This window comes from Numida meleagris, chromosome 23 (genome assembly GCF_002078875.1).
Source record: "Numida meleagris isolate 19003 breed g44 Domestic line chromosome 23, NumMel1.0, whole genome shotgun sequence".
In the NCBI taxonomy this organism is placed as follows: Eukaryota; Metazoa; Chordata; class Aves; order Galliformes; family Numididae; genus Numida; species Numida meleagris.
Genome location: NC_034431.1, coordinates 3,702,249 through 3,726,432, shown reverse-complemented (window position 1 = coordinate 3,726,432; position 24,184 = coordinate 3,702,249). Strand labels below are relative to the sequence as shown.

The following is a 24,184-nucleotide window of genomic DNA, read 5'->3' as shown; positions in this document are numbered from 1 at the left end:
AAGTTCTGCAAAACGAGAACGCAGCGAGGCCCTGTCTCATCCTTCAGTACTTGCTTTTCTGGAGGCTGAACACGAGAAGAAAGTGTTATCTTGGAAATAAATAAAGAGTGGTTTGCTCTGCTCCGATGCGCTCAGCTCTGCAGGATGGGCGCATCCCCTGGCAGAAGAAAATAGCTTAGAAGAGAAAGTCTTCCCCAAAGAGGCAGTGAAACCTCATCAAACTTAATCAGTGTTGACTTGCCCTGTAGAACAGGCCCGGAATTTTAAACTGCAGGAGGAGCAGAGGGAAACATGTTTTCACCGGTTTTCTCTGTCTTACAAACAGGATGAGAGGAGTCAATTGATTTTCTTTTCCTCTGCTGCTAACTAAGAATGTGTATGGGAGGGGAAAGGAAGAGTCGGGGTGCATGAAGCTGCAGGGTGGGAGTCATCTTCCATGGGAATATCAGAGCCTTAAAAGCCCCCTATCCTCCTGAAGGCATCGGGGTGGGGTCCAGCACAAACCTCCCCATGCAGCCCTAGGCAGGGAGCGGCCCTGCACGGATCCTGGCTGCGCAGGGAAACTGGTGCTGAGGCCCCCAGCAGCCCCCTGCTGACATTCCCCCACCAACTCCAGTAAAACCCAACTCCATCCCCGCACGGCGGGTGGGAATGGGAGCACCAGGACATCGTCTCCAGTAGGCACAGAGGAGCGCGTATGTGCTGGGCAAGGCTTTCCTCTCCCACCTGTAAAAGCGGAGGTAAGTCGAGATTCAGAAACGAGAACAAGTCTTGGATGGAAAAGTAACTGCATTGAAGCCTTGGGGCGCTGCCTTTGAAAGGTGCTTTAAGCCTCGCACTGTTAATGCTAATCCTGTAACACTATATAGATGCCTTTTTTTCTGCACTTACACAAAGGAGGAAGGGGCTCGATTCTTGGAGGGTGGTTGGTGTTTCTTTTTTTTTCCCTTCAGCAAAAAGCAATGCTGAGCAGAGCGGCCGCGGGCAGCTGACATCACACCCCAACCCAACGAGGGGCGAGTGCTGGGAAGGAAGGGGCTTCTCCCCCTCTCCGGGCCCGGATCCGATCTCAGATTCGTGTGCTGTTATCAACAGAGGCACCGGGATTGCAACTCTACACTCCTCCAGCCCCGAACCAGCATTGGAGAAATCGCACTTTCAACTGGGAGAGCACCAGGACGGGGACATCGCTTCGCTCGTCGGCGAGAGTTGGCCAAGAGCAGCGGCATGCGCTCTGCATTGACATAGGTGTGCTGTCCTACCAAAGCTGGGCTAGAAGTTCAGAGCGCGTTGCTCCTGACGTCTGCGAGGCAGGTTGGTCATAATGCTTTTCTTAACGCCTAAAAAAATGCGTTGGTGTATGCGCTGTGTTGAGTGATGTGTTCTGCATTGCCTGCTCCCAAGTGGTGCTGCTCTTGTGCTTGGATTGCTGTACTGTTGTCTTCCCCATCGCCGCTAACGAACCCACGGCCGCTCCGATTTACGATAGCTATAAAATCCTCTCGTCCTCTTTGCAGCTTTCCAAGGTAGGGAATAGGGTAATACTCTGCTCTGGTGGAAGAAATATTTCTCAATGCAGAGCAAGGTCACAGAAAGCGGATTTTGGCCAACGCAGTTGGCCACTGGAACAGGGAGGCAGATCTGTGCCATTGCCCCCGGCAATGGGAGACAAACAGGAGCAGTGTGGGACAGATGAAGGCACGTCCCCTGCCGTAGAGCTGTGCTGTGCATGGCACGTGTATGCAGGGATAATTAGAAGTAACTGGAGCTCTTGGAACAGTATAGAAATAAACCTACAGGGAGAACATACAGAGATCTGTCATGGCCGTTGTGTGCATGCAGTTGAAGTGTATGGGAATGTGCAAAGAAGAGACATTCTGGAGGCTGGTATAGAATCTCGGGGTGTACTCAAGGTAGAGATGCAGAGCGAAGCTGCTCGCGTGCTGCTGCTGCACGGTGCCTTCCTGTGAGTCGTGCTACGTGCAGAGAGCCAGAGCGATGGGCGAAGAAATCAAAGCAGGTGTTTTAGTGATATTTTCTATTGGATTAATAATGACTAACAAATTGCATTAGGCACGGAAGGAATTAGAGCTGGCAGAGGAGTTTCCTTTCCTGTTCCCAGCTTCGTATTTGCTTGTCTCTGTCATTGATTCCTGTTCAGCATGAGGTTGCCCAGCTGTGTAAGTGTTGGTGTCTCCAGTGCAAAGAGCTGAGTGATTGTGAAGTGGATCAGGCAGGAACTGCCTCTGAGCTGTGGGATGAGATGGGGCTGTGCAACACATCCCAGCGCTGCAGCTCCTCTGCGCAGTGACAGCTCACTCTGCCAACGCCTACAAGGCCATTAACCATCAGCAGCGGGGAGGGCTCTTAACAAAGTAGGCAGTTTGGGTCTACTTGGTGGGCAAGGGACCCTCTGTGATCCTGGGATGGATTGCCTGGGATGCACTTTCCCGTGGAAGTGATGCATGTCTGGGTTTCTCCTTGCCCTGTAGGATGAACACGCGGTCATTGCTCGGCGCCTGGGCAGCCCTGCTGGTGGTAACCGTGCGGCACCAAGGTCAGTACCACTCCCCCGTGCCATGGGAAAGGGTCGGAGCAACCGCCCCAAAAAACATCCCCTTCCCCTTCGTCAGAGTATAACAGCAAACACAGCATTTCCTGTGGGTGGGAGAACTGTGGGAGAATGGGTGAGCACAGGTGCTAATTGTGCAGTGGTGACAGAGTGCACCGTGGCAATGGAGCTCCTGCCCGCACAAATGGCCCTCGCCTCACTGGGAGCAGTGAAGCAAGGATAGTTCAGGTTAAATGAGGAGCTGCCGTGCTGCTGGGAATACAGTGCTGGTAAAGCTGATAGGTGCAGCAACCCCAGCAGCTCTGCAGAGCTCTAAGCACATAACCTAAGTGAGCGTGCATTGTGCATGCATCTGAGTGCGCACGCGGAGGTCACAGCGGTTTTGCCATGGTACAAAATAGGACCATGAAGAATTCCCAGTGACCAACCTGTGCCAAGAAGATGGTTAACTGGTTGAGTGGTGATTGGGTGTGGGGCTGACAGCCGGATCCCAAGGAACCCGGAGATTTTTTAGGGTGCCAGCAGGGTTAGGCCAGGTTTTCCCTTGTCTCCTTCCTCCTTGAAGCCAGGCTGGGTTGGAGGGGTTCACTGGTAACACTGGCAGGCAGCCTTGAGCAGGGAGCATCCTTGGGGCTGTTGAATTGGGTATCCTTGGGGCTGCTGAGCAGTGCATCCTTGGGGCTGCCGAGTGCAGCATCCCCAGCTCAGGCAGCACAGAGCCCCATTTCTGTAACCGAGACCCGTGAGCAGGCTGTCTGCAACCAGGGGCCTCTGAGAGGTGCAGGTTAGGGCCTGGGAAATAAAAGCATGTTCCGAACTGAGGTAAACAGAGCTGGGATTGTTTGGAAGCATTGTGGCTCCCGTTAGCTCTGCTCGAATGTCACAAGGGCTGTGTGCTGCTTTTCTACATCAAAGAGAGGAGGAGGGGAAAGAAAGCCCATCTAAGACTCTGTTGGCTCAGTGAAGGTTTTTTCTGGGTGCCCCCCCTGTGCCCTCCCCAAAACCAGGACAGGTTCAGGTAAGCACTGAACCCCCTCTCCCTGCAGCTCACGCCATGGCAACTCTGTACCCGTTTTGGCCAAACGACACAAAAACACCCAAAGTGGATGATGGAAGCTCTCCCGAGATCAAGCTCTCTGTTCCGTTCATCTTCTTTGGAGCCCCGTACAGGACGGTTTATGTAAGTGGAGAACAGACTTTCCTTTTATTCCTTTCCTCGCCATTCGGCTGCACGTTAAATGCGCTCTCGCTGTCGTCAAGAGTGGGAAGATTTATTAGCACCCACCTGACAAGTTCTTAGATTTCATGAACTGATAGGTTTTATGATTAAGAAAGTCAAAGGTATAGTTAATGGGCTAATGTTCATGGGGAAGGAATATAAAAGGCAATAAATTTTTTTTGTAGGTGAATAAATGGTACAGCGAAGCTCAGGGCTTGACACAAGGAACATTATTCCTGTTCCATGACAAGAAATGAGAACGTGCAGAGACCCATAGAAAAAAAAAAGGGGTGGTTTGGAGCTGCGTGGAGGTGCCTATGTCAAGGACGGGATGCTGGCGTGCTCAAATGGCAGAGCAGTGACAGCTGGCATTGGGAGGGCTCCTGGTGTGGGGTGTCCAGCCTGGGCACCTCTCAGTGTGTCCCTAAGTGCATCATAGGGTCATAGAATGCCTTGGGTTGGAAGGGACCCTAAAGACCACCTAGCTCTAAGCCCCTCTAAAGCCCCATAAGTCTCACTAAATCACGTTGCCCAAAGCCCCATCCAACCTTGCTGTTGGTTGGGGCACACACTGCATATGCTGTGAAGTAATAATCCATTGCCCTGTGCAGCTACCCAGCCGTACAGCCAGCTCTCGGTGCTGCAGAGCTGCTCTCCAAAGGCTGGGTGCACACACAGACCAGAAGCAGGTCCCAGCTGAGCTGGGTGCCAGCCCACATGGCATCCCGATGGGTGCCCTGTTGGACTGTAGGAGCCTGGTTGCGCAGAATTCCCAGGTTTTGTCCTGATTGGGGCTTCCAACACACATGGGATGTACCAGTCCATTTAGCCAGGAGTTCTCACGGGCTGCCATCGTTACAAACCACCTCCTGCCACAAAACACTCGCCCCACGTTTTGTGTTGAGCCAGCAGCTTGCTTAGGGCTCTCTCCAGCGACCCCATCTCTCCTTGGGCAGGTGAACAACAACGGCGTCATCTCCTTCAGCTCGCTGGTCAGCCAGTTCACACCCGAAGCCTTCCCGCTGGCCGACGGCCGGGCCTTCGTCGCGCCCTTCTGGGCCGACGTGCACAATGGCATCCGCGGGGAGATCTACTACCGCGAGAGCACCGACCCTGAGCTGCTGGGCAGAGCCTCCAAGGACGTGCGCAAGTACTTCAAGGACATGACGTCCTTCTCCGCCAGCTGGGTCTTCATCGTCACCTGGGAGGAGGTGACGTTCTACGGGGGGAGCAGCACGACACCGGTAAGAGCAACAAGTGTGGTACGGATGGGGATGGCAGTGGGGATGGCAGTGACTGTAGGGATGGCGATGGCGATGGCGATGGCCATGGTGATGGCGATGGCCATGGGGATGGCGATGGCCATGGGGATGGCAGTGCAGTGTTTTTCCCGGCTTGAATGGCTTTTAAATTGCTGTAAGCTGCAACAGCAGCTGCCAATGGGAGGTCTGTACCATCAGCAGGACCCCACAGGAGACTGGGGTTCAGGCAGTGCGTGAGGGCTCCCTGCCATCATTTGGGGAAAGGTCTTTTTTGTATTTGCGTGCACTCTGCAAGTGCCAGAAGTTGGCTGCTTCTGTCTCGAGGAGGAGTTGGCTTCGATAGGCAGTTCAGCTCTTTTCCATTTGTTAGAGCGGCTCGAGATGTAATGCATATTTTTGTGCCAGTCCTGGCAGCTCTTGCAGGAAAAAAATACACACACACACATATATATTTGCAGACAGCAAGCAATATAGAGGTTTCTGAATTGCCTGAAGAATTACATTTGCAACACAATGCAATTTATTTTGGTACGGAGCAGCTTGATTCCTGCTCGATAGCGGCCAAGGCTCTGGGTTGGCATGCGGAATAGCAGAATGCAACTTAAGCAGGAAATTCATCGCAATGCAGAAAAGCTGCAGAAAACAGCTTGGCAAATGTGGCCTCAGGGACACAGTGGTTCCTCTGGTCTCTTGGTGGCTATGGAGCAAAAGCGTGTGGCTTGCAACAGCTTTTTTTATATGGCAAGGGTGCTCCGTGTGTTTTTGGGCACAAGTGCCAAACAGGGAAGTTTGTGTGGTTGAGATAAACAGTTGACTTTGAATGGATCCCATGAGAGATTGCTGCACGGATAGAGGTATGCAGAGCATAGGCACCTTCTGCCCGTCTGCACAAGTGTAAAAGTGAGGAGCTGGGGTTTATGCTGCCTTGCCAGCCAGCAAAGCGTGTCCTTCCTGCACGCCTGATTTTGTGTGAGTGTTCGGGGCTGGAAATGCAGTGTCATTTCAAGAGAAAGGAAGGGCACGAGCCGCAGATGGAGCAGGTAGAGATGGGAAGCAGCAGCCAAGCCAAACACATAACGTACATGGCTGCCTTGGCTGCAACGCGCCGTTAATCGCATTGTGGAATATGAATGCTGAAGGGAGCTGGGTAAGATAACATGTAGAGAAATAGAGCTAAGAGGGAGTAATGGGAGAGAACGGGTCATAGCAGCCGGCTGCTGGTCTCGCACAAGCTTATTCTCTTGCTGCCATCTATTGGCACAGAATTGGATGGGGAAGAGCACTGTGATTTCCCCAGACTGAAGCACCAGAGGGGACGGAGTAGTTGGGGCACCGTACGTTGGGTCCCATTTGGCTTCTGCTGCACAGCAGCATGGTGCTCCCACTGTCCCCCAGGCTGTGGGTGGCACAAGAGTGGGTGGGCAGCGGGAGAAAAGCAGCCTCACCTTGTGCATCTGTTGGTGCTTTCCCAGGTGAACACATTTCAAGCTGTCCTCATCACCGACGGGGTGTCCTCCTTTGCCATATTTAACTATCAGGAGATCAGCTGGACCACGGGGACGGCCAGCGGAGGGGACCCCCTGACCGGGCTCGGGGGGGTGATGGCCCAGGTGAGGCTCTTGCTCCCTCTCCAGCTCTCGGATGGCCGCCCACAGCTCCCCTAATGTACACTCACTTGTGCCTCCCGTCCCTTCAGCATCCTTGGCACTGTAGTAGGGTACCCCAGAATTTGGTGCCAGCAGCCATGCTGCAGCCACCCCATCTGCCAAAAACATGCTACTAAGACATGTCCTAAGAGCTGCAGGCATTGAGCTGTCCCTTCTGGGCTCTAGAGGTCCCTGTGCCCAGCAGCATATATTTGCATTTATGCATGCATAAATATGTAAACAGAGATCTGTACTACTTGTAGTGCCTGTGGAGCTTTCACTTGCATTCAAACTACCCGAAAACCAAGATTCCTGAAAAGCCCCATTAACACTAAACACAGCATGCCTGGAAATCATTGCAGGGTGCAGGGAGGTGCAGAACTGCAGAGCTGCTTTCCTGCAGCAGGATGTGTGACAGAATCTGCTCTCTATCCTTGTTAGGCTGGCTTCAACGGTGGAAATATCAGCAACTTCTTCAGCATCCCAGGCTCCAGAACCCCAGACATAGTCAATATAGAGCAGACAACCAATGTGAACGTCCCTGGGCGCTGGGCTTTCAAAATAGATGGCAGAGAAATAGATCCAGCCAACGGCTGCAGCCTGAGAGGTAAGGGAGGAACAGCGATGCCTTGTTACATGTCGTGGGGTGTAGAAGAGCAGAAGGTCCTGCAGGCTGAGTGCCCTGGGCTGCACAAGTGTGGTTTTGCCAAGGCAGACAAGGTCTGAGTTGTCAGCTCAGAGAAAACAGAGGGGCTCATACAGCACTTGGAGCTCTGTTCTGTGCCTTTTCCAACCACCAGCAAACAAAGCTGTCATCGGTGCTGGCTTTGTTGCATCCCTGTGGATTTATCAGCAATGCATTGTTAAAAGCTTCCATTTCTGCTGTCCAAACCTATGCTGTCAAAGCCTGAGCAGTTTGCAGCAGTCAAATGTCACTCAAGCCATCATCTCAACTCATTTCTGCAGTGCTGATGGGGATAATGGGAAAGACCTGGGGACAGTCCTGTCCTCTTGCCCCTGGGATGGGAAAGCTGGCAGAGTGGTTCCACGTCCTCTGTTTCTGTGGGAGGAATCATAGATTTCTGGACAGGATAAATTCCAGGTCCCTGCACTAATTACAGTGTCCGTGCATGTGTTAGTTCTGCCATGGAGATACAGAGGGATTAAATGCATAGAGAGACAGAACAAGGCCTGTGGTGTGGAGAGATTGAGGCATTGCCTTTGGACAAATAAAACTATCAGGATCATGGACGGTGCTCCGGGAGTCTGCACAACAAGCAAGTTGTCACCTGCTGCTGAATGCTGTCACCACGCTGGGACATTCGGCTGCTTCACAAGCAACCTCCAGGATTGTACCAAAGAAGACCTTGGCACCCCAGAGGCTCTCCCAGCCCAAGAGGGGGTCAGATTCCCACCACCCTAACAGCTTCCAGCTGCCACCCAAGGAAGAAAGGTTGGGTTTCACAATGGGGCCAAATCCAGCCTCTGCTTCCAGCCACGAGGACAGCGTGCACGTCCCACCACGAGCACCACAGCGTGCATGTCCCAGCAGCTGCCTGCTCGCTCTCACAAGAGGAGATGAAGCATGAGGTGCTGGAGATGATGCGGCTCGCCATGCATAACAGAGCTCATCTGGCAAAACTCCATACACCAGGACGGCTGATGCAGGAGCTGCTGAGCCTAAGAAGAGATGTTGTTTGTTGCATACAGTTGAGAAAGCATTTTTTGTTGAAGGCATGGAAGAGCACAGAAAGTTTAGGAGAGGTAAAGCAGGCAGCGCACACATCCGCCTGCAGGAGAGGTGTGAAAGTCGGCCATATGGAGGAGAGGGAATCACTCTCACGGCGTCTGCCGCCCTTGTTCGCCTGTCTCCTCCTGCTGCTCACGTCTCTCACCAGGGAAACCTGCCTCCCTTACAGAGCCTCTGCATGACAGTGGGCTGAGCGTTCCCTCCTTGGTTCCCATCATCACCTATGCACGGATAGGAAGTTACTCATCAGCAGATCTTTGATTCCCTAAGTACCACGAGCTCTTCTGGACTGGAAATGAACTGTCTCTTAACCTCTGATGAGGGAGGCACTCTTTGATGGGCAAAGCCACCTGAAGGGAAACATTATGGGAAGAAGGGCAAGCTAACGAGTGCCACAAGCATAGTGTTGGTGTTAAGAATGCTCACCCCAGCGCGGTTGCAGAGCCCCCAGCTCTCTCTGCAGGTCACAAAGCCATGCCCAAGGACCTGCGTGATTGAGTGTTGCTGGGCCTCTCGCTGTGGGTGAGGTTCCAATGTTCCTCAGTTGAGAAAAGTGATCTAAGTGTTTTATTTCTTTTCCGTGTTTTTTAGGACAGTTTCTCCATCAAGGGGAGATCTTCTGGGAGAACTCAAACTGCAGCACCAAGTGCCGCTGCCTGGACTTCAACAATGAGATCTTCTGCCAGGAGATGGCTTGCGGCCCCTTTGAAGCATGCGAGCCGAAGATCAAGTTCTTTCAGTGCGTGCCTGTGGAGAGCAGCACCTGCGTGGTGTTCGGAGATCCGCACTACCACACCTTCGACGGCTTCCTCTTTCACTTCCAGGGTTCCTGCTCCTACCTCCTCGCCAGGCAGTGCTGGCCAGGCTCCCAGCTGCCCTACTTCAACGTGGAGGCCAAGAATGAGAACCGAGGCGGCTCCTCCGTCTCCTGGCTGAGGGACATTTTTGTGGAGGTCTACTCGCACAAGATCGTCCTCCCGAAGGGCAGCTTTGGGAAAGCCAAGGTAAGAGCTACACCGAACAGTGGGAGCTTGCCAGGTTGGGTTCTGATGGCAAGACCATGATAGCAGCCCTACATATCACTCGGGAAATGGGCAGGGTGGAAGGCATGACAGCAAAACCATGGGTCAACCGAGGCCTGAGGCTTACCAATGTCTGGCCAACCTTCTCATAGAATCATAGAACCATTAAGGTTGGAAAGACCACTAAGACAATCTTAGTCCAACCATCAACCAATGCCTGTGGCCGCTTTAGACTATGTCACCCATCTATAAACATAAGGCTCCGCAGTGGGGTCATATGCCCCTCATGTGAAGCCTCAGCTATTTCCCACGATGGCTCAGTCCTCTGGTCCTGTTCCCTCAGGTGGATGACTTGGTGGTGTCCTTACCCATTTCCCTGGAGCTGGGCGCAATCAAAGTCTACCAAAGCGGCTTGTCCACAGCCCTGGAGACTGATTTTGGCCTGCTGGTGACTTACGATGGCCAACACTATGCCTCCGTCTCCGTTCCTGGCACATACATCAATGGCACATGCGGTCTGTGCGGGAATTACAACAAAGACCCCGAGGATGATGCGCTGCGCTCGGATGGCAGGTTGGCCACCTCCGTGCCAGAACTGGGCGAGAGCTGGCGAGTGCCGCACCCCGAGAGGAAATGCTCGCCCGGCTGCGTGGAGAACTGCAGCGTCTGCGATGCCTCCGCCGAATCCCTGTATTTCTCCCCCGAATATTGCGGCTTCCTCAACAAGAGTGGCGGGCCGCTGTGGGAGTGCGGCTCCGTCGTGGACCCCACCGCCTTCGTACACAGCTGCGTCTACGACCTGTGCAGCGCGCGGGAGAACGGCACCGGGCTGTGCCAAGCCATCCAGGCGTACGCCGCGGTGTGCCAAGGCCTGGGCATCCCCGTGGGAGAATGGCGTGCCCAGACGGGATGCGGTAAGTGTGGGTGTGCTGGTGCTGGGGACAAGTTGCGGTGCTTGCTCGAGGTCCTAGTGATGCGGTAGCAGTGCGGGAGAGAGCTGGGATAGGCCACCGCCTAAATGGGAGAAATGAAAGAGATGAAGGAAAGGGATGGTGTTGCCTGAAGCAGAGCTCTGGCAAAAGCCACTTGGGCTGTCCTCTCTGCAGTGTGAGAGCTTCATGATAGCCAAAGGGCAGCAAGGGTCAGGCAGGAGGTGGGAGCTCGGCAGTGCCGTGGGGGCAGTAGGCTGCTGTGATGATGGAGGTTGGACCTGAGTGGGGGCTGGCTGGCAGCGTGCTGGTCAGCTCACCCTCCTTGCATTTAGTAGCAAATAGCTGCAGGAGGCTCAGTGGTGCAGGGGCTGCTTCAGAAAAGCTTTTGCTTGCAATAAGGAAATGACCACCGAGGTACAGGTGAGAAATGGAAGGTCCAAGTCTACTGTAACATGGGAATGCTAGGTCATTTTACATTGGTGTGGGTTAATAGGTAGAGGTCCCTAGCTCAGAACCACATGGTAACACGCTCATCCTGTTCTTTGTGTCCCCTCGGTACCTGCAGAGGCAGCCGTGCAGTGCCCAGAGCACAGCCACTACTCAGTGTGCACCAGCGGCTGCCCCGCCACCTGCTCAGACCTGACAGCCCCACTGCGCTGCACCGCGCCCTGCGCCGAGGGCTGTGAGTGCGACGATGGCCACGTGCTGAGCGCCGACCACTGCATCCCTGTGCAGAAGTGTGGCTGTGATGTGGACGGACGGTACTATGCCGTCGGAGACGTGTTCTGGGCAACAGCAGACTGTACAGCAGAGTGCCAGTGTGAGGACGGTGGAGAGGCCAAGTGCTTCAACGCCAGCTGCCCCGAAGGAGAGGTCTGCGCCATCGAGGGTGGCTACCGGGGCTGCTACCCGAAGCGGGAGGGCTTGTGTTCGGTGGGACAGAACCAGGTGCTGCGGACGTTTGATGGCGTCACCTTCCCCTACCCGCTGGAGCACTCTTACACACTGCTCAAAACCTGCGTGGAGAGGCCTGACTTCATCGAGGTGGATATCAGCCAGAAGAAGCCGGGTTATGCTCCCAATGGGCTGCGTGTCGTGCGGATCCAGGTGGTTGGCCAAGAGGTGAAGGTCGGAGGAGCCAGCCTGTCGGAGGTGAAGGTAAGGCCATCACCAAGGGCGGAGGCATTGGCTTGTGCCATGCCACCATGCCCCCATGAAGAAGAGCTTATGGGTGTATGGCACTGGACTGTTTCTTGAGGCCAGAGCCATCACATGTGTCAAAGTCCACTCATCTCTCATATCCAAGGCAAGAGGTAAAAGGACTGGGATCGCATCCACCCCTGGTTCCCATCCCATAGACTTTGCAGTGGCCACCAGTGCTGGTGGGAAGACCGCAGGCGCTCACCAAGACTCTGTTCTCACAGCCCAGCTCATGCAAACCCTCCACACCAAAGAGCTGCCAAATCTAGGGGAAAGCAGAGCATAAAACTAGCTGTTGTATCTTGAAAGCACTTGCATTTTGATTGAGGGCAGGGTTGCCAGCAGAACTGGTGATTATAATGTGGCTATAGTCAGCAAAACAGCTGTGGAAAAGAAGGAATTTCCCAACCTTGAAGGTCTCTGTGCCTTCTGAGTCCTAGCCATACCCGTTTATACTCTGTTTTGCAGCTGAGGTTTTGCTCTTTGTCCTGTCAAGCCGGGACAGCCACAGTACAGCAGGCAGAATGCCGTGCTGTCACGAACCATTAACTGGAGCCACTGCTAACATTCCCAGCCAATTCCCATTTGCCAAGCATTAATAGCAGTGAGCAATGGTGCGGGATACAGTCAGGTCAGGCAGCCCTAAGCTCAAGGCTTCATTGGGAGCAGATGGAGCAGCTGCCATCATGGTAGAGGAGGAAGGCAATACCATGGTGTCCAAAGCGTAGAATTTGACATAGGGTTGCATCTGTCCATGACAGTCCTGCCTTGTAGCACTGCTATTCCCATTTGCTTGTCAAGTCAAATAAGGAGGCTTTCTGAACACTGCTTTTTTCTCCTCCACCTTACTCTTGCTTGAACTTGCTCTGTCTTTGAATGAAATGCAAGGAAAAGGCTGCGTCCTCCCACGTGAAGGAGATTCCCAGCCTTTGAGGGTGGAGGCTGTGTTTAGCCTACCTGTCATGGTGCATATGAGACCATCTTGCAGAGTCACGTTGCCCCTACCAATGCCTTCACTTGCAGGTGAACGGCTACGATGTGGACCTGCCATATTTCCACCCTTCTGGCCACCTGGAGATCTACCGCACTGACAACGGCACTGTGATGGAGTCAGAGGGACTCCTAAGCATTGGCTACTACGATTCAGGCCTCCTGGAGATCCACCTCTCCACCGCCTACTTCAACTGCACCGGGGGCCTGTGTGGCTTCTTCAATGGCAACGTCAGTGATGAGTTCTGCACACCCAAGGGCAAGTGCACGGACAACCTGGAGCTATTCCTGGAGAGCTGGACAACGTTCGACGAGATCTGCAACGGGGAGTGTGGGGACCTCCTCAAGGCATGCAACAATGACTCAGAGCTGCTCAAGACTTACCGGAGCCGCTCCAACTGCGGCATCATCAATGACCCCACCAACAGCTCCTTCTTGGAGTGCCACAGCGTGGTCAACGTCTCGGCCTACTACAGGACGTGCCTCTTCCGCCTGTGCCAGAGCGGAGGCAACCAGTCAGAGCTGTGCGATGCGGTGGCACGCTACTCCAGTGCCTGCAAGAACGCCGAGGTGGACGTGGGCCAGTGGAGGAGCCACAGCTTTTGCCGTGAGTCTACAAAAGCTTCTGAGTATCCAGGGTGGTAAGGAGGGGATGTAGCCCCCTCCACTTTGGGCCGGGTCTTTTTCTTGGGAGGTGATGGGTGTTCAGAGGTAGATCGCCATTTTTTATGGGACCCCGTCCCGTGTCTTGTCCCCAGTGTGTGCCTCGTAGTGGTGTTCCCCTGAGACAGAGCTGGAAAATCATTTGGAAGAGAGGACGCAGCCTTAGAGGTTGCCGGGAGCAAAACAGCACCGCAGAATGTACAGCATTGATAGAAGTCTGAAATCACAGTAGTGGGTGGGCAGACTTGCCTAAATTGGGGCTATTTTCTTGCTCTCTTGGCTACCACAGACAAAGGTTGGTGTCATCAAAAGAGCTACATCCAATGGAGCCATCCTCCACAATGGAGGCTGACGCATACAAAGCGCTCTCCCGAGTAGCGTACCAAAGGGAAAGAGGCTGCAAGCATCACTGCTCGCATACCAAAAGTCTCTCAGTTATTTAATTTGGGAGGCAGCACTTGCAAAGCCTGTGCTGTGCCACAGTCGGGAGCTCACTCATATCAGGCAGGGCAAGCCAGCAGGTGACCAGTGCATAGTGGGACCACAACATGACTTGTACCCAAAGACGAGGACACTCCACCTCACATATCAATGGCAGTTTCTAAGCAACACCTTTGCCCACAGGGACAGATTTCCCAATTAAGCGGTTTTGTGGTGGCATTTCAGGAGACACAAGAAGGTTTACAGGTGCAGGAGCGTTCCAGGGCCGCAGATGGTGGCTGACAGTGCTGTAAGCCATCACCAGAGGATAATTTGAACACAGCATGTTTTTAGCTGCGGCTTTAAACTTGCCATTGATGGAAAAACATTCATAATTCAGCAGCGAATGTGAAAAATCTCCAGCACGGCTGTACGCAGTAGGCAGCCCACGTCTCTGCTGTGGAAGTTGTAGAGAGGCATCCGTTTGGAAATGGGGCGTCCATTTGGAAGAGGGAAACAGGACGTCCTCTTTGGGATGGTGGGAGGAGGTGTCACTTGGCATGGGACTGTGATGTGAGGAGGGAGATGGCAGAGGGGAGTAGGAGTAACTGAGGGAGTGGGAATACCCGGTGGCTGGGAGGCTGCTGGAACTAGTTCTCCTTTTATAGTGAGAGGGTCAGTATTCACCTTGTGTCCACCTTTTGTCTCTACCCCACCTCCATGCTCCTTGCACCATGGCTGCGGGTGCTGCTAACTCCCACCCCTGCATTTGATGCCCCCAGCCCTGGCGTGCCCGGAGAACAGCCATTTTGAGGAGTGCATGAGCTGCGTGGAGACCTGCGAGACTCTGGCCACGGGCCCTGTCTGCATGGACACGTGCACAGAGGGCTGCCAGTGCGACGAGGGCTTCGCCCTGCGCGGCTCCCGCTGCGTGCCCCGTGGCGAGTGCGGCTGCAACTTCGAGGGCCGCCAGCTGGCCACCAACCAGACCTTCTGGATGGACATCTCCTGCCACTTCCTCTGCTACTGCAATGGCTCAGACAACAGCGTGTACTGCGAGAACGTCTCCTGCAAGGACGATGAGTACTGCCTGGAGGAGAACGGCCTCTACTACTGTCATGTCCGCACTGATGCCTCCTGCATCGTCTCCGGCTACGGGCACTACCTGACGTTCGACGGCTTCTCGTTTGACTTCCAGAGCAGCTGTGCCCTGGTGCTGTGCACCACCATCTCTCGGCCACGTGCGGAGCGGTCGGACACCTTCCCCACCTTCACCGTCACGGCCAAGAACGAGGATCGCGACACCTCCCTGGCCCTGTGGGTGAAGCAGGTGGAGGTGGAGGTCTTCAACTACAACATTGTCATCCACCGCGCCTACAAGTACACTGTGATGGTGAGTGAGGCCGCAAGGATTGGGAGGCGGTGGGCACAGCCTTGGGGAGGGGTGGTCCCTTCCCATCCCAGCTGCAGCCCCTGAGCCTCCAGGTGGTTTCCCTAGGCACAAAGTCTTGCTGTCTCATTTCCTTCCCCTCAGATCAACAATGAACGGCTCTACCTACCCCTGAAGCTGGGCCAGGGCAAAGTGAACATCTTTGCCTTTGGTTTCCACATTGTGGTGGAGACCGACTTTGGGCTGAAAGTGGTGTATGACTGGAAGACCTTCCTCTCCGTCACCATCCCGCGCAGCTTCCAGAACCTGACCTACGGCCTCTGCGGCCGCTACAACGGCAACCCTGACGATGACCTGGTGGCTGCGGGTGGCATGCCAGCCTTCGGCGTCACCGACTTCGTACAGAGCTGGGCCAAGCGGGACACCTTCTGTCGGGTGGGCTGCGGCGACCGCTGCCCAGCCTGCGGCAAAGTGGAGGGCTTCTGGAAGCCCCAGCAGCTCTGCAGCCTCATTCCCAGCCAAAGCGGCGTCTTCGCCAAGTGCCACAGCAAGATCAACCCCAGCTATTTCTACAAGAACTGCCTCTTCGACACATGCGTTGACGGAGGAGCCATGCAGACGGCCTGTGGCTGGCTGCAAAACTATGCCAGCACGTGCCAGACTCAGGGCATCGCCATCATTGGCTGGAGGAACTTCACCTCGTGCTGTAAGTGCTGCCCTGCCAGTGGGCTCTTACTTACCCCTCTGGCCAGCTCTGAATCCTTGATTTGATCACTAATACAGACAGGTGGTCAACTGGATGCCCCAGGACCACATGGGAGTGTCAATGTCATGGCAGTGGCACTGTGTCAGAGTTGACCTGGGGCACGTCAGGGCCACAGTGGGACAGGCATATGCTACTGAATTTGTTCCCCAGGAGTTTTAGTAGTAAGCTTTGCAGCCAGCAGTGTTTGCTCTAATGAAGCCGCTTGCTATTGTCAATAAGATTACACCGCAGTTTTCAATTAGGCTCCTGAGGATGGGAGCCATGAGTCTCCCTGGCAGCTGCTATATCTGGCAAATCAGCTGGGAAGTAATTGCTATCATTAACGAGACCAAAAATTAAATTTATGTCATTCTTCCTCCTAACGAACCACCTCACAGCCCTGGAGGCATCGTTTCTGCAGGGCAGGGGCAGCATGGCCAGGTGCCCAGCCCCACATGGTCCATGGTGAATGGTGGCACCTTTGGGTGTGCAGTGGCCAAGCATTGAAGGTGAGCTGTCAGTGACACATACACTGAAACATGTCCCCACGCTGGCTGGGAGTCCATAGGGCCACCAGGGGCACCCCTGTCCCCCAGCATTGGGGTCAGCAGAAGTGAGTGGCAGGGCAGCAGACAGCGATGAGAGTTTGTGCATTGTATGCATCATCAAGACACGTTCTTTATGTGCCAGCAGTAGGACTCAGTAATCCCGGTGTGACCCTCCCAGCTGACGATAATCTATGATGATTCCCCATGAGATTATGGCTGGCAGCAATCAGGCTGTAGAAGGAAGGAGCAGGTAGGAGAGGTCATTTATCTGCCAGGAATTAATCCACCTCCCTCGTGTTCTCCCTGCCCATCGCAGCTGTCAGCTGTCCCCCCAACAGCCACTACGAGAGCTGCGTGTCCCTGTGCCAGCCCCGCTGTGCTGCCATCCGCCTGAAGAGCGACTGTGGCCACTACTGCGTGGAGGGCTGCCAGTGCGACCCCGGCTACGTGCTGAATGGCAAGAGCTGCATCCTGCCCCAGAACTGCGGCTGCTACTCTGATGGCAAATACTACGAGGTACGCCGGGAGCATTCTTCCCTCAGTGCTCTCACTGTGACCCTTTGTGATAATCCTTGAAGGTAGGATGGGCGATTCAGGGGTGTGTTGTAGGGTGTCACACCGTGCCAGGCCACCATGGCATGAGGTGAAGGATCTAAGGATCCAAGCAGGGCTTGCATGAGAAACACTGACCTCCCAACACAGGGCTCCATGTGAATCGAGCCAAAAACAAGGGCTGGAGATGACAGGGTGCCAGCACGCCCAGGGGGACAGAAGAGAGCGAAGTCATTTCTAGCACATCACTTGTCCTTCATTGTGTGGTTGTTGAGTGAGGATGGTTTGGGAGAGAAGTGGTGGTGGGACAGAGGACTGGCGAGCAGGGATGTGCAATGTTTGGTGTCAGAGTCCAATGCTCTGTGACCATGTTGTTCGAGGAATTGCACATGCGGTGAGCATAGTGTTTCTTGTGAAATCTACTTATTTGTAGCCACGTGAAGTTAATTGGGATTCTGATGTATCAGTGTGATGCATTAATCACCACACCACAGTACAGCAGTTGTAATGCATCGTGGGATCCTGAAGCACAGAGGCAGTGCTGTCTTGGTCTGTGTGCAGTTACTGTTGTGGTGCAGGGTGGGGGCTGTTTTGAGGAAGGAGTGTGGGACTTGAAGCCAGCCAGACGCCACTGCCATCCTCCAAATTTGCTTTGCCAGTTGTTCCACATTCCTGTTCAGTGTTGGGTTTGAAGCATGTAGGCATGGTGTCTGTGCCAGTCTGACCAGCTCGGGAAGACAGTGCTTTCTTAGTATTATTTTGAAGGGCTTTTACGCAACCAGAGGGTTCCATGATGCACATTTACAGCAAGATTCCCCTCTGGTCCTCAGTGCATCGAGATGAGCATAGCCCTTAAGTAAGTGTAGCTGCAGTCCCTTCCTTCATTTTGTGCTGAGACATTTGGGCACATCCACCTAGCTCGCCCACTTTGAGCCTGTGCTCACTGTAGGGCTCACTGTAGGGGTTTGTCAGTTGCTTGCAAGTTTGGTTCTGTTCCGGAGAGGCACTCAGTGTGCACTTTGTGCTCTTTGCTCAGTCATCATCACCCAGTGATAGAGGAGGGAAGTAAATCCATGCAGAGTGCCCGCAGAGGGCCGTGCAGAGCTTCCCAGCCCCCTGACCCACCACCCCTTGCTCTTGCAGCCCAAGCAGCTCTTCTGGAACGGGGATTGCACGCGGCGGTGCCGCTGCTTCCGGCGCAACCTGATCCAGTGCGACCCGCGGCACTGCAAGTCGGACGAGGAGTGCGCCTCGCGCAACGGCGTGCGCGGCTGCTTCAGCACACGCAGCTCCTTCTGCCTGGCGGCGGGCGGCGGGGTCTTCCGCACCTTCGACGGCGCCTTCCTCCGCTTCCCCGCCAACTGCGCCTTTGTGCTCTCCACCATCTGCCAGAAGCTGCCGGACTTCTCCTTCCAGCTCATCATCAACTTTGACAAGTGGTCCTCGCCCAACCTCACCGTCATCTCCCCCGTGTACTTCTACATCAACGAGGAGCAGATCCTCATCAGCGACAGGAGTACCGTCAAGGTGAGGTCTTGCTGAGGTTGGGGTCGCGGGGGACCAGCTCCCGAGCTGAAGCAGCGTGACATTGCTGGTCATAGCGGTAGAAGCAGCTCCATGCGAGGGAAGCAGCCGCTCTCTGTTGTGCTGGGCAGAGGGACATTGGCCAGGGTGAGAGGAATGCTGGGTGGCAAAGTGGTCCCATGGAGGGGGTTGAGCCAGTGCCCGTCATTGTGCCCATCATCTCGTGCACACTTTTGGTGAGAGGGGCACACAGATCCAAGAGAATAATCATTCAAGTGTAATATAATCCAGTGGAAGCCACCGTGTAGGCCACCATCCTAATAAAGAAAATTTGGAGAACACAGGCACCTAAAAAGAAGGAGACTGCTCTTGAATCTAAGAATTTGTTAGGCACCAATGTGTAATGTACTCTGACTTTTTACATGGCTAGAACAGTGGTTGTGGTAGTACAGTACCAGTGAAAGTTGTAGGGAAGGTTTAGTTCTTATATAGAACTGTTCAGTGGTTTTAAACTGGAAGAGGGGAGATTTAGACAAGATATTAGGAAGAAATTCTTTACTGTGAGAGACACTGGAACAGGTTGCCCAGTGAGGCTGTGGATGCCCCCTCCTTGGAAGCATTCAAGGCCAGGCTGGATGGGCCGTGAGCAACTTGGTCTAGAGGGAGGTGTCCCTGCCTACAGCAGGGGGGTTGGAACTAGATGATCTAGGTCCCTTCCAACCCAAACCATTCTGTGATTCTATGATCCACTGGATCTTGCTGTTGTGCATTCATTGCCTCTGTATCTGTTTAAAGAAGTTATCCTTGCTTGATTTTATCACAAAATCTGGAGGTGGAAACACGGGAGAATGTGGAATATGCATAGGAGCGTTCTGATTTTGGGGTAGAGGGACATCATATCTGGCCTGTCTTAGCAGGAGAGGACTTGTGAGCAAGAGCCCATGGGCGTTCATATGGCCTGGTTTGTACTGTGGCCTTATGCTGGCACGTAAGGGAGGCAGGGACTTCAGAGTGATTCACTGGAGATGGAGAAAGGCAGCTGACCCCTGTAAAAGCAGAGTTCTCATGTTTGCATGCGTGGGGTACTGGGAGGTATTTGTGGAGACTGCAAGGGGACCGTGCTCCTGCCCAGTAGTGGGGAGGACGAAGGGATGTCATCCGTGTGTCCTCCCCTGCGCCAGGTGAACGGCAGCCTCGTGAGCATCCCCTTCGTCACGGGGCTCTCCACCAAGATCTACAGCCAGGAGGGCTTCCTGGTGATCGACTCCAGCCCCGACATCCAGATCCGCTACAACGGCTTCAACGTCATCAAGATCACCATCGGCGACCGGCTGCAGAACAAGGTGTGCGGGCTGTGCGGCAACTTCAACGGCGACCCGGCGGACGACTACGCGACGCTGCGGGGCAAGCCGGTGGTCAGCAGCGTGGTGCTGGCGCAGAGCTGGAAGACCAACGGCATGCAGAAGAGGTGAGGCGGGCACGGCGGGCGGGTGTGGGGCCGGGCAGTCGGGATCCCCCCCGCGACGTGTCCGGTGCCCGCAGCTGCAACGAGCTGCAGTACTCCCAGTACGCCGCGTCCTGCGACAACGTCCAGATCCAGAAACTGCAGAGCGACAACTACTGCCTGAAGCTGACGGACATGAAGGGCTTTTTCCAGCCCTGCTACGGCCTCCTGGACCCGCTGCCCTTCTACGAGTCGTGCTTCCTGGATGGCTGCTACAACCGCAAGCAGGTGCAGCTGTGTGGCTCCCTGGCTGCCTACGGCGAGGCGTGCCGTACTTTCGGCATCCTGGGCACCGAGTGGATCGAGAAGGAGAATTGCTGTAAGCGAGATGGGTTCCTGTGGGTCCTCAAAGTGCATAGGACCTGGAGCTCAAGGGTAAAGATGCGTCTCGCGCTGTTTAGCAGGAGTGGTGGAGGATCCCTGCGCGGGTGCCGACTGCCCCAACCGGACCTGTGAGCTGGATGACGGCGGGGAGCTGTGTGGCTGCATCGAGCCCCCCCCTTACGGAAACAGTGAGCCCGGGGCCAGGAGGGATGACTGGGATGGGGTCTGGGCCTGGGCTGTCCTTACAGTTGGTTCCATGAGCCTTCTTTTTGTCTCCCAGCCACCCATGACATCATCGATGCAGAGGTCACGTGCAAAGCTGCCCAAATGGAAGTGTCCATCTCCAAGTGCAAGCTGTTCCAGCTGGGCTTTGAGCGCGAGGGCGTGCGGGTCAACGACCGCCACTGCCCCGGCATCGAGGGCGAGGACTTCATCTCCTTCCAAATCAACAACACCAAGGGCAACTGCGGCAACCTGGTGCAGGTGGGACAGGTTCACGGGCTCATGGGCCTGGGGGTGGACAGTGCAGTCATGGGGCATCATCTCATCTGGGAGCAATGGGATAGGAAGGGCAGTGGGGGCACACCGTGCCATAGAGTGGCTCCTTGATGAGGTGAAAGGGAGCCAAGAGATGGCCAGCACCTGGGACGCATCTTGCCTTGAGACTCAGTCATATTTGGGTTGTAGTAGTGGTATTTTCAGAGTCACACCGTATGTTTTGGGTCTGAGCCATCTGTCATGAGGGAGAGATCAGAGATGGTCACTTGAGAGGGATGCCGTGTTCTGCCTCCCGCAGTCCAACAGCACGCACATCGTATACAAGAACACGGTGTGGATTGAAAGCGCGAACAACACAGGCAACATCATCACCCGAGACCGGACCATCAACGTGGAGTTTTCCTGTGCCTACGAGCTGGACATCAAGATCTCTCTTGACTCAGTCGTGCGGCCAATGCTCAGGTCAGAGCAGGGGCAAGCTGTGCATGTGTGTGCATGGACAGCAAGGTTACAATATGCAAACAACAACTGATGCGAGGGCCAAGACTCATGTTTTTTTTTTTTTCCTTGTTATTAGTGTGATCAACCTGACAGTGCCAACACAGGAAGGGAGCTTCACAACCAAGATGGCCTTGTACAAGAACTCCTCCTACAAGCACCCGTACCGGCAGGGGGAAGTGGTGCTGACCACGCGGGACGTGCTCTATGTGGGGGTCTTTGTGGTGGGGGCTGACTCCAACCACTTGATCCTGATGCTGAACAAGTGCTACGCGACGCCCTCGCGGGACAGCAATGACAAGCTGCGCTACTTCATCATCGAGGGAGGGTGAGTGACTGCAGGTGCCTTGGTTGGGTTATCTATAGAAAGCATAGTGCCACAGGAGCTACCACGGAGACACCTAGGTCGATGCTAGCCAAAACTGGCATGGATCGTAGGAAGAGAAGTGCAGAAAGATGGGTCCCATGATGCTCATATAGGTAGAGTGGAATCAAAGAGAACAGCTGAAGGATTTGGTCAAGGAGTCTCGTGGGGACAGGGGCAAGCAGTGCTGCTTGAGGGAGGGTCCCAACCATGGAAGTGCTATGTCCTGTTGCCAGGTGCCAAAACATGAAGGACAACACCATTGGCATAGAGGAGAATGGGGTGTCCCTGACCTGTCGCTTCCACGTCACTGTCTTCAAGTTCATCGGGGACTACGACGAAGTCCACCTGCACTGTGCTGTGTCACTCTGTGACTCAGAGAAGTACTCCTGCAAAATAGTAAGTGAGGGCCTCTGGGGGTTGGGGGCTTTCTGAGGTGGAGGTGGAACATGTTGTGCATGGCAATGTGGTCAAGGGGCAGCCAGAGAGGCAGCTTCGAGGGAGAGACAGGGAGGATCGTGCCTCCCTCTGGCTGCAGGGAAGGGAGCTCTGCTGTGGGATGACCCCGGCTGCATTGAGGGTCCTTTGTTGGAGGTGGGTGGAGAGGGCTTGGTCAGGAGCCGAGAGAGATAAATGTGCTGCCATCTCCGTGCAGAACTGCCCCCAGCACCGGCGGTCAGCCAGCGCCTTCGCCCAGGAGGCCCACGAGCAGATCCTGTCGGTGGGGCCCATTCGGAGGAAACGTAAGTGTGTGCAGCCCTGAGGATGGGCTGAGGATCACCTTATGTGGTGATCGCCGTGGTGCAGGGAGCAAGGGCTAGGAAATGGGAAGGTGATGGGAGAGTTCCAGTAGGACTTCCCACCACGGGAGGGAGTGGGTGTCCTGGGTGGGCAGCTGAGGGTTGCTCAGGATCCAGTGGCACCGCTCACTGTCTGCTCTGCACAAAGGATCAGATTGGTGCGAGGACAACGGTGGCTGTGAGCAGATCTGCACGAGTCAGGCGGATGGGCCCCTGTGCAGCTGTGTGACGGGGACACTGCAAGGGGATGGCAAGAGCTGCAGGGGTAAGCACTGAGGCTTTTCTGTCATTGTGTGGGATGGGCAGGGGCGTCTGCTGTGCAACAGGGGGGCTGCTAGGGTACAGCAATGGAGGGAAGGGGTCTTTTTGGAGCAGGACTGGTATAAGGCCTGGGTAATGTGTGCCTCTGGTTAGCTGGAGCAGGAGGGAGGCATTGAGCAGTGTGGACATGGAATGCTGCAAGTCTGGTGATGCTCTACCACGAAGGGCTTGGCAGGCAGTCAGCCAAGACGGGGCACACAGGGCATTGTGCGGGGCAGCGTGGGCTTGGCAGCATGTGTGTCTGTGCCTGCAGGGCTACATGGAGGAACAAGGCAAACCGGGCCATGGCTCGTTAGTGGGCTTCCCCGCTGAGAGGTGGTCATCTTAGGGGGTCTGGGAAGGGCTCACCTGCAGGTCCCACCTGACTTGCAAGTGCCCACTGTGTCCATACCCTGGGTGCAGCTCATGTCATCCTTTTTCATCTTGCAGCCTCCAGCTCATCAGCAGACACCCGAGCCCGAGCGAGCCTTCTGGTGGTGGCACAGCTGTGGCTGTGGGCGGCTCTGCAGGACCCGACCTCATAGGGGCAGCTCTGCTGCCCGGCCATGTACTGTTCTCGTGTCAGCCCGAGTCTCTGTAGGGTAGGAACCAGCACCCCCAGCAACAAGCCCACCACCGAGCCGGCCCCTCAGGCATAGGAGGGATTGGGATCAACCCAGAGTGAGGAGGGATGAGCACGTGGATGAGGATCAGAAGCACAGGAGGCACCGTGACAGCAGCAGCATCGTGGATCAGGAAGCTCTTAGGGCTTGCAGCTTTTCCTCAGCTTCTGTCCTGTAGCATTTTGCCCCGGTGGGCAGCACCTCTGTTAGCAGAGCAGGATGGGCTCAGGCTCACCCACGTGGGGCACCCGTACCCTCAGAGGGGCTTCTGCCCCCGGTGGGGGAGGGGCCTTTCCGAGGGCCTGGGACATCGACAGTATCCCAGAGCAGTCAGCATCATCGAAGCGCTGGGATCCAGGCAGAGGTAGGTGGCACCGCACAGGGCACGGACCGGAGGAGCACGCTCGGCGTGGAGGACAGGAGCGGATCTCCATCAAAAGGAGCGGCTGCAGTGCGGGGCAGAGGGCTGAGCCTGTCCCCGGTGGGGGCTGAGCAGCACGGGCGTTGATTTTGGCAGAGGGAATTGTGCTCCGAGGGGTAGGAGGAGGTTCAGCATCCTGAGAAAAGAGGGAGGGGGCTCAGTCCCACTCTCCTTCGCAGGCCGAGCGGCCACGGTGACCTTGGAGGGGTGAGGGTGCGGTCGGAGCACGCACAACCTGGGCGGTGCCAGGGGTCGGGGAGCGGGCTCGGGGCGGGGGTCGGCGCTGGGGGTCGTTTCTGTGGGTGACTGGTCTGGTGTTGGTACTTTGTGACACGGCTGCGTGGGAATAAAAAGTGTTGTACTCCTTCGTAAGCAGTGCGGTCTCGCGTGGTGGAACGGAGCGGGGAGCGAGGCGGG

General features: G+C 55.2%; 1 protein-coding gene across 3 annotated transcripts; it reads left to right on the top strand.

The window, feature by feature from the left end:
* On the top strand, positions 2 to 24,178 carry TECTA (tectorin alpha). Of its 3 annotated transcripts, XM_021375848.1 has the most exons (24): positions 2 to 1,314; positions 2,493 to 2,557; positions 3,619 to 3,752; positions 4,748 to 5,035; positions 6,526 to 6,663; positions 7,141 to 7,306; positions 9,041 to 9,453; positions 9,815 to 10,385; positions 10,969 to 11,561; positions 12,627 to 13,200; positions 14,459 to 15,069; positions 15,211 to 15,772; positions 16,676 to 16,875; positions 18,055 to 18,438; positions 19,617 to 19,903; positions 19,978 to 20,258; positions 20,341 to 20,451; positions 20,544 to 20,746; positions 21,060 to 21,223; positions 21,339 to 21,587; positions 21,860 to 22,022; positions 22,279 to 22,366; positions 22,572 to 22,688; positions 23,174 to 24,178. In XM_021375848.1, exons 2-24 carry the CDS (start codon positions 2,494 to 2,496, stop codon positions 23,266 to 23,268), a joined length of 6,456 nt encoding a protein of 2,151 aa, XP_021231523.1. In that variant the 5' UTR covers positions 2 to 1,314; position 2,493; the 3' UTR covers positions 23,269 to 24,178. The 3 variants fall into 3 exon arrangements, 2 of the variants coding, with proteins under 2 accessions (XP_021231523.1, XP_021231524.1); XM_021375849.1 differs by lacking the exons at positions 2 to 1,314; positions 2,493 to 2,557; positions 3,619 to 3,752; positions 4,748 to 5,035; positions 6,526 to 6,663 and having other exon boundaries at positions 7,176 to 7,306; positions 9,041 to 9,188; positions 9,274 to 9,453; XR_002432613.1 differs by lacking the exons at positions 21,060 to 21,223; positions 21,339 to 21,587; positions 21,860 to 22,022; ... (1 more) ...; positions 22,572 to 22,688; positions 23,174 to 24,178 and having other exon boundaries at positions 20,344 to 20,451; positions 20,544 to 20,576.

Bases quoted from the DNA above. Each gene is read 5' to 3' on its own strand.
- TECTA (XM_021375848.1), top strand. From the start codon at position 2,494: ATGAACACGCGGTCATTGCTCGGCGCCTGGGCAGCCCTGCTGGTGGTA. The intron at 18,439-19,616 runs GTGAGGTCTTGC...CCCCTGCGCCAG, and splicing joins GCGACAGGAGTACCGTCAAG to GTGAACGGCAGCCTCGTGAG. The intron at 21,224-21,338 runs GTCAGAGCAGGG...CCTTGTTATTAG, and splicing joins GTCGTGCGGCCAATGCTCAG to TGTGATCAACCTGACAGTGC.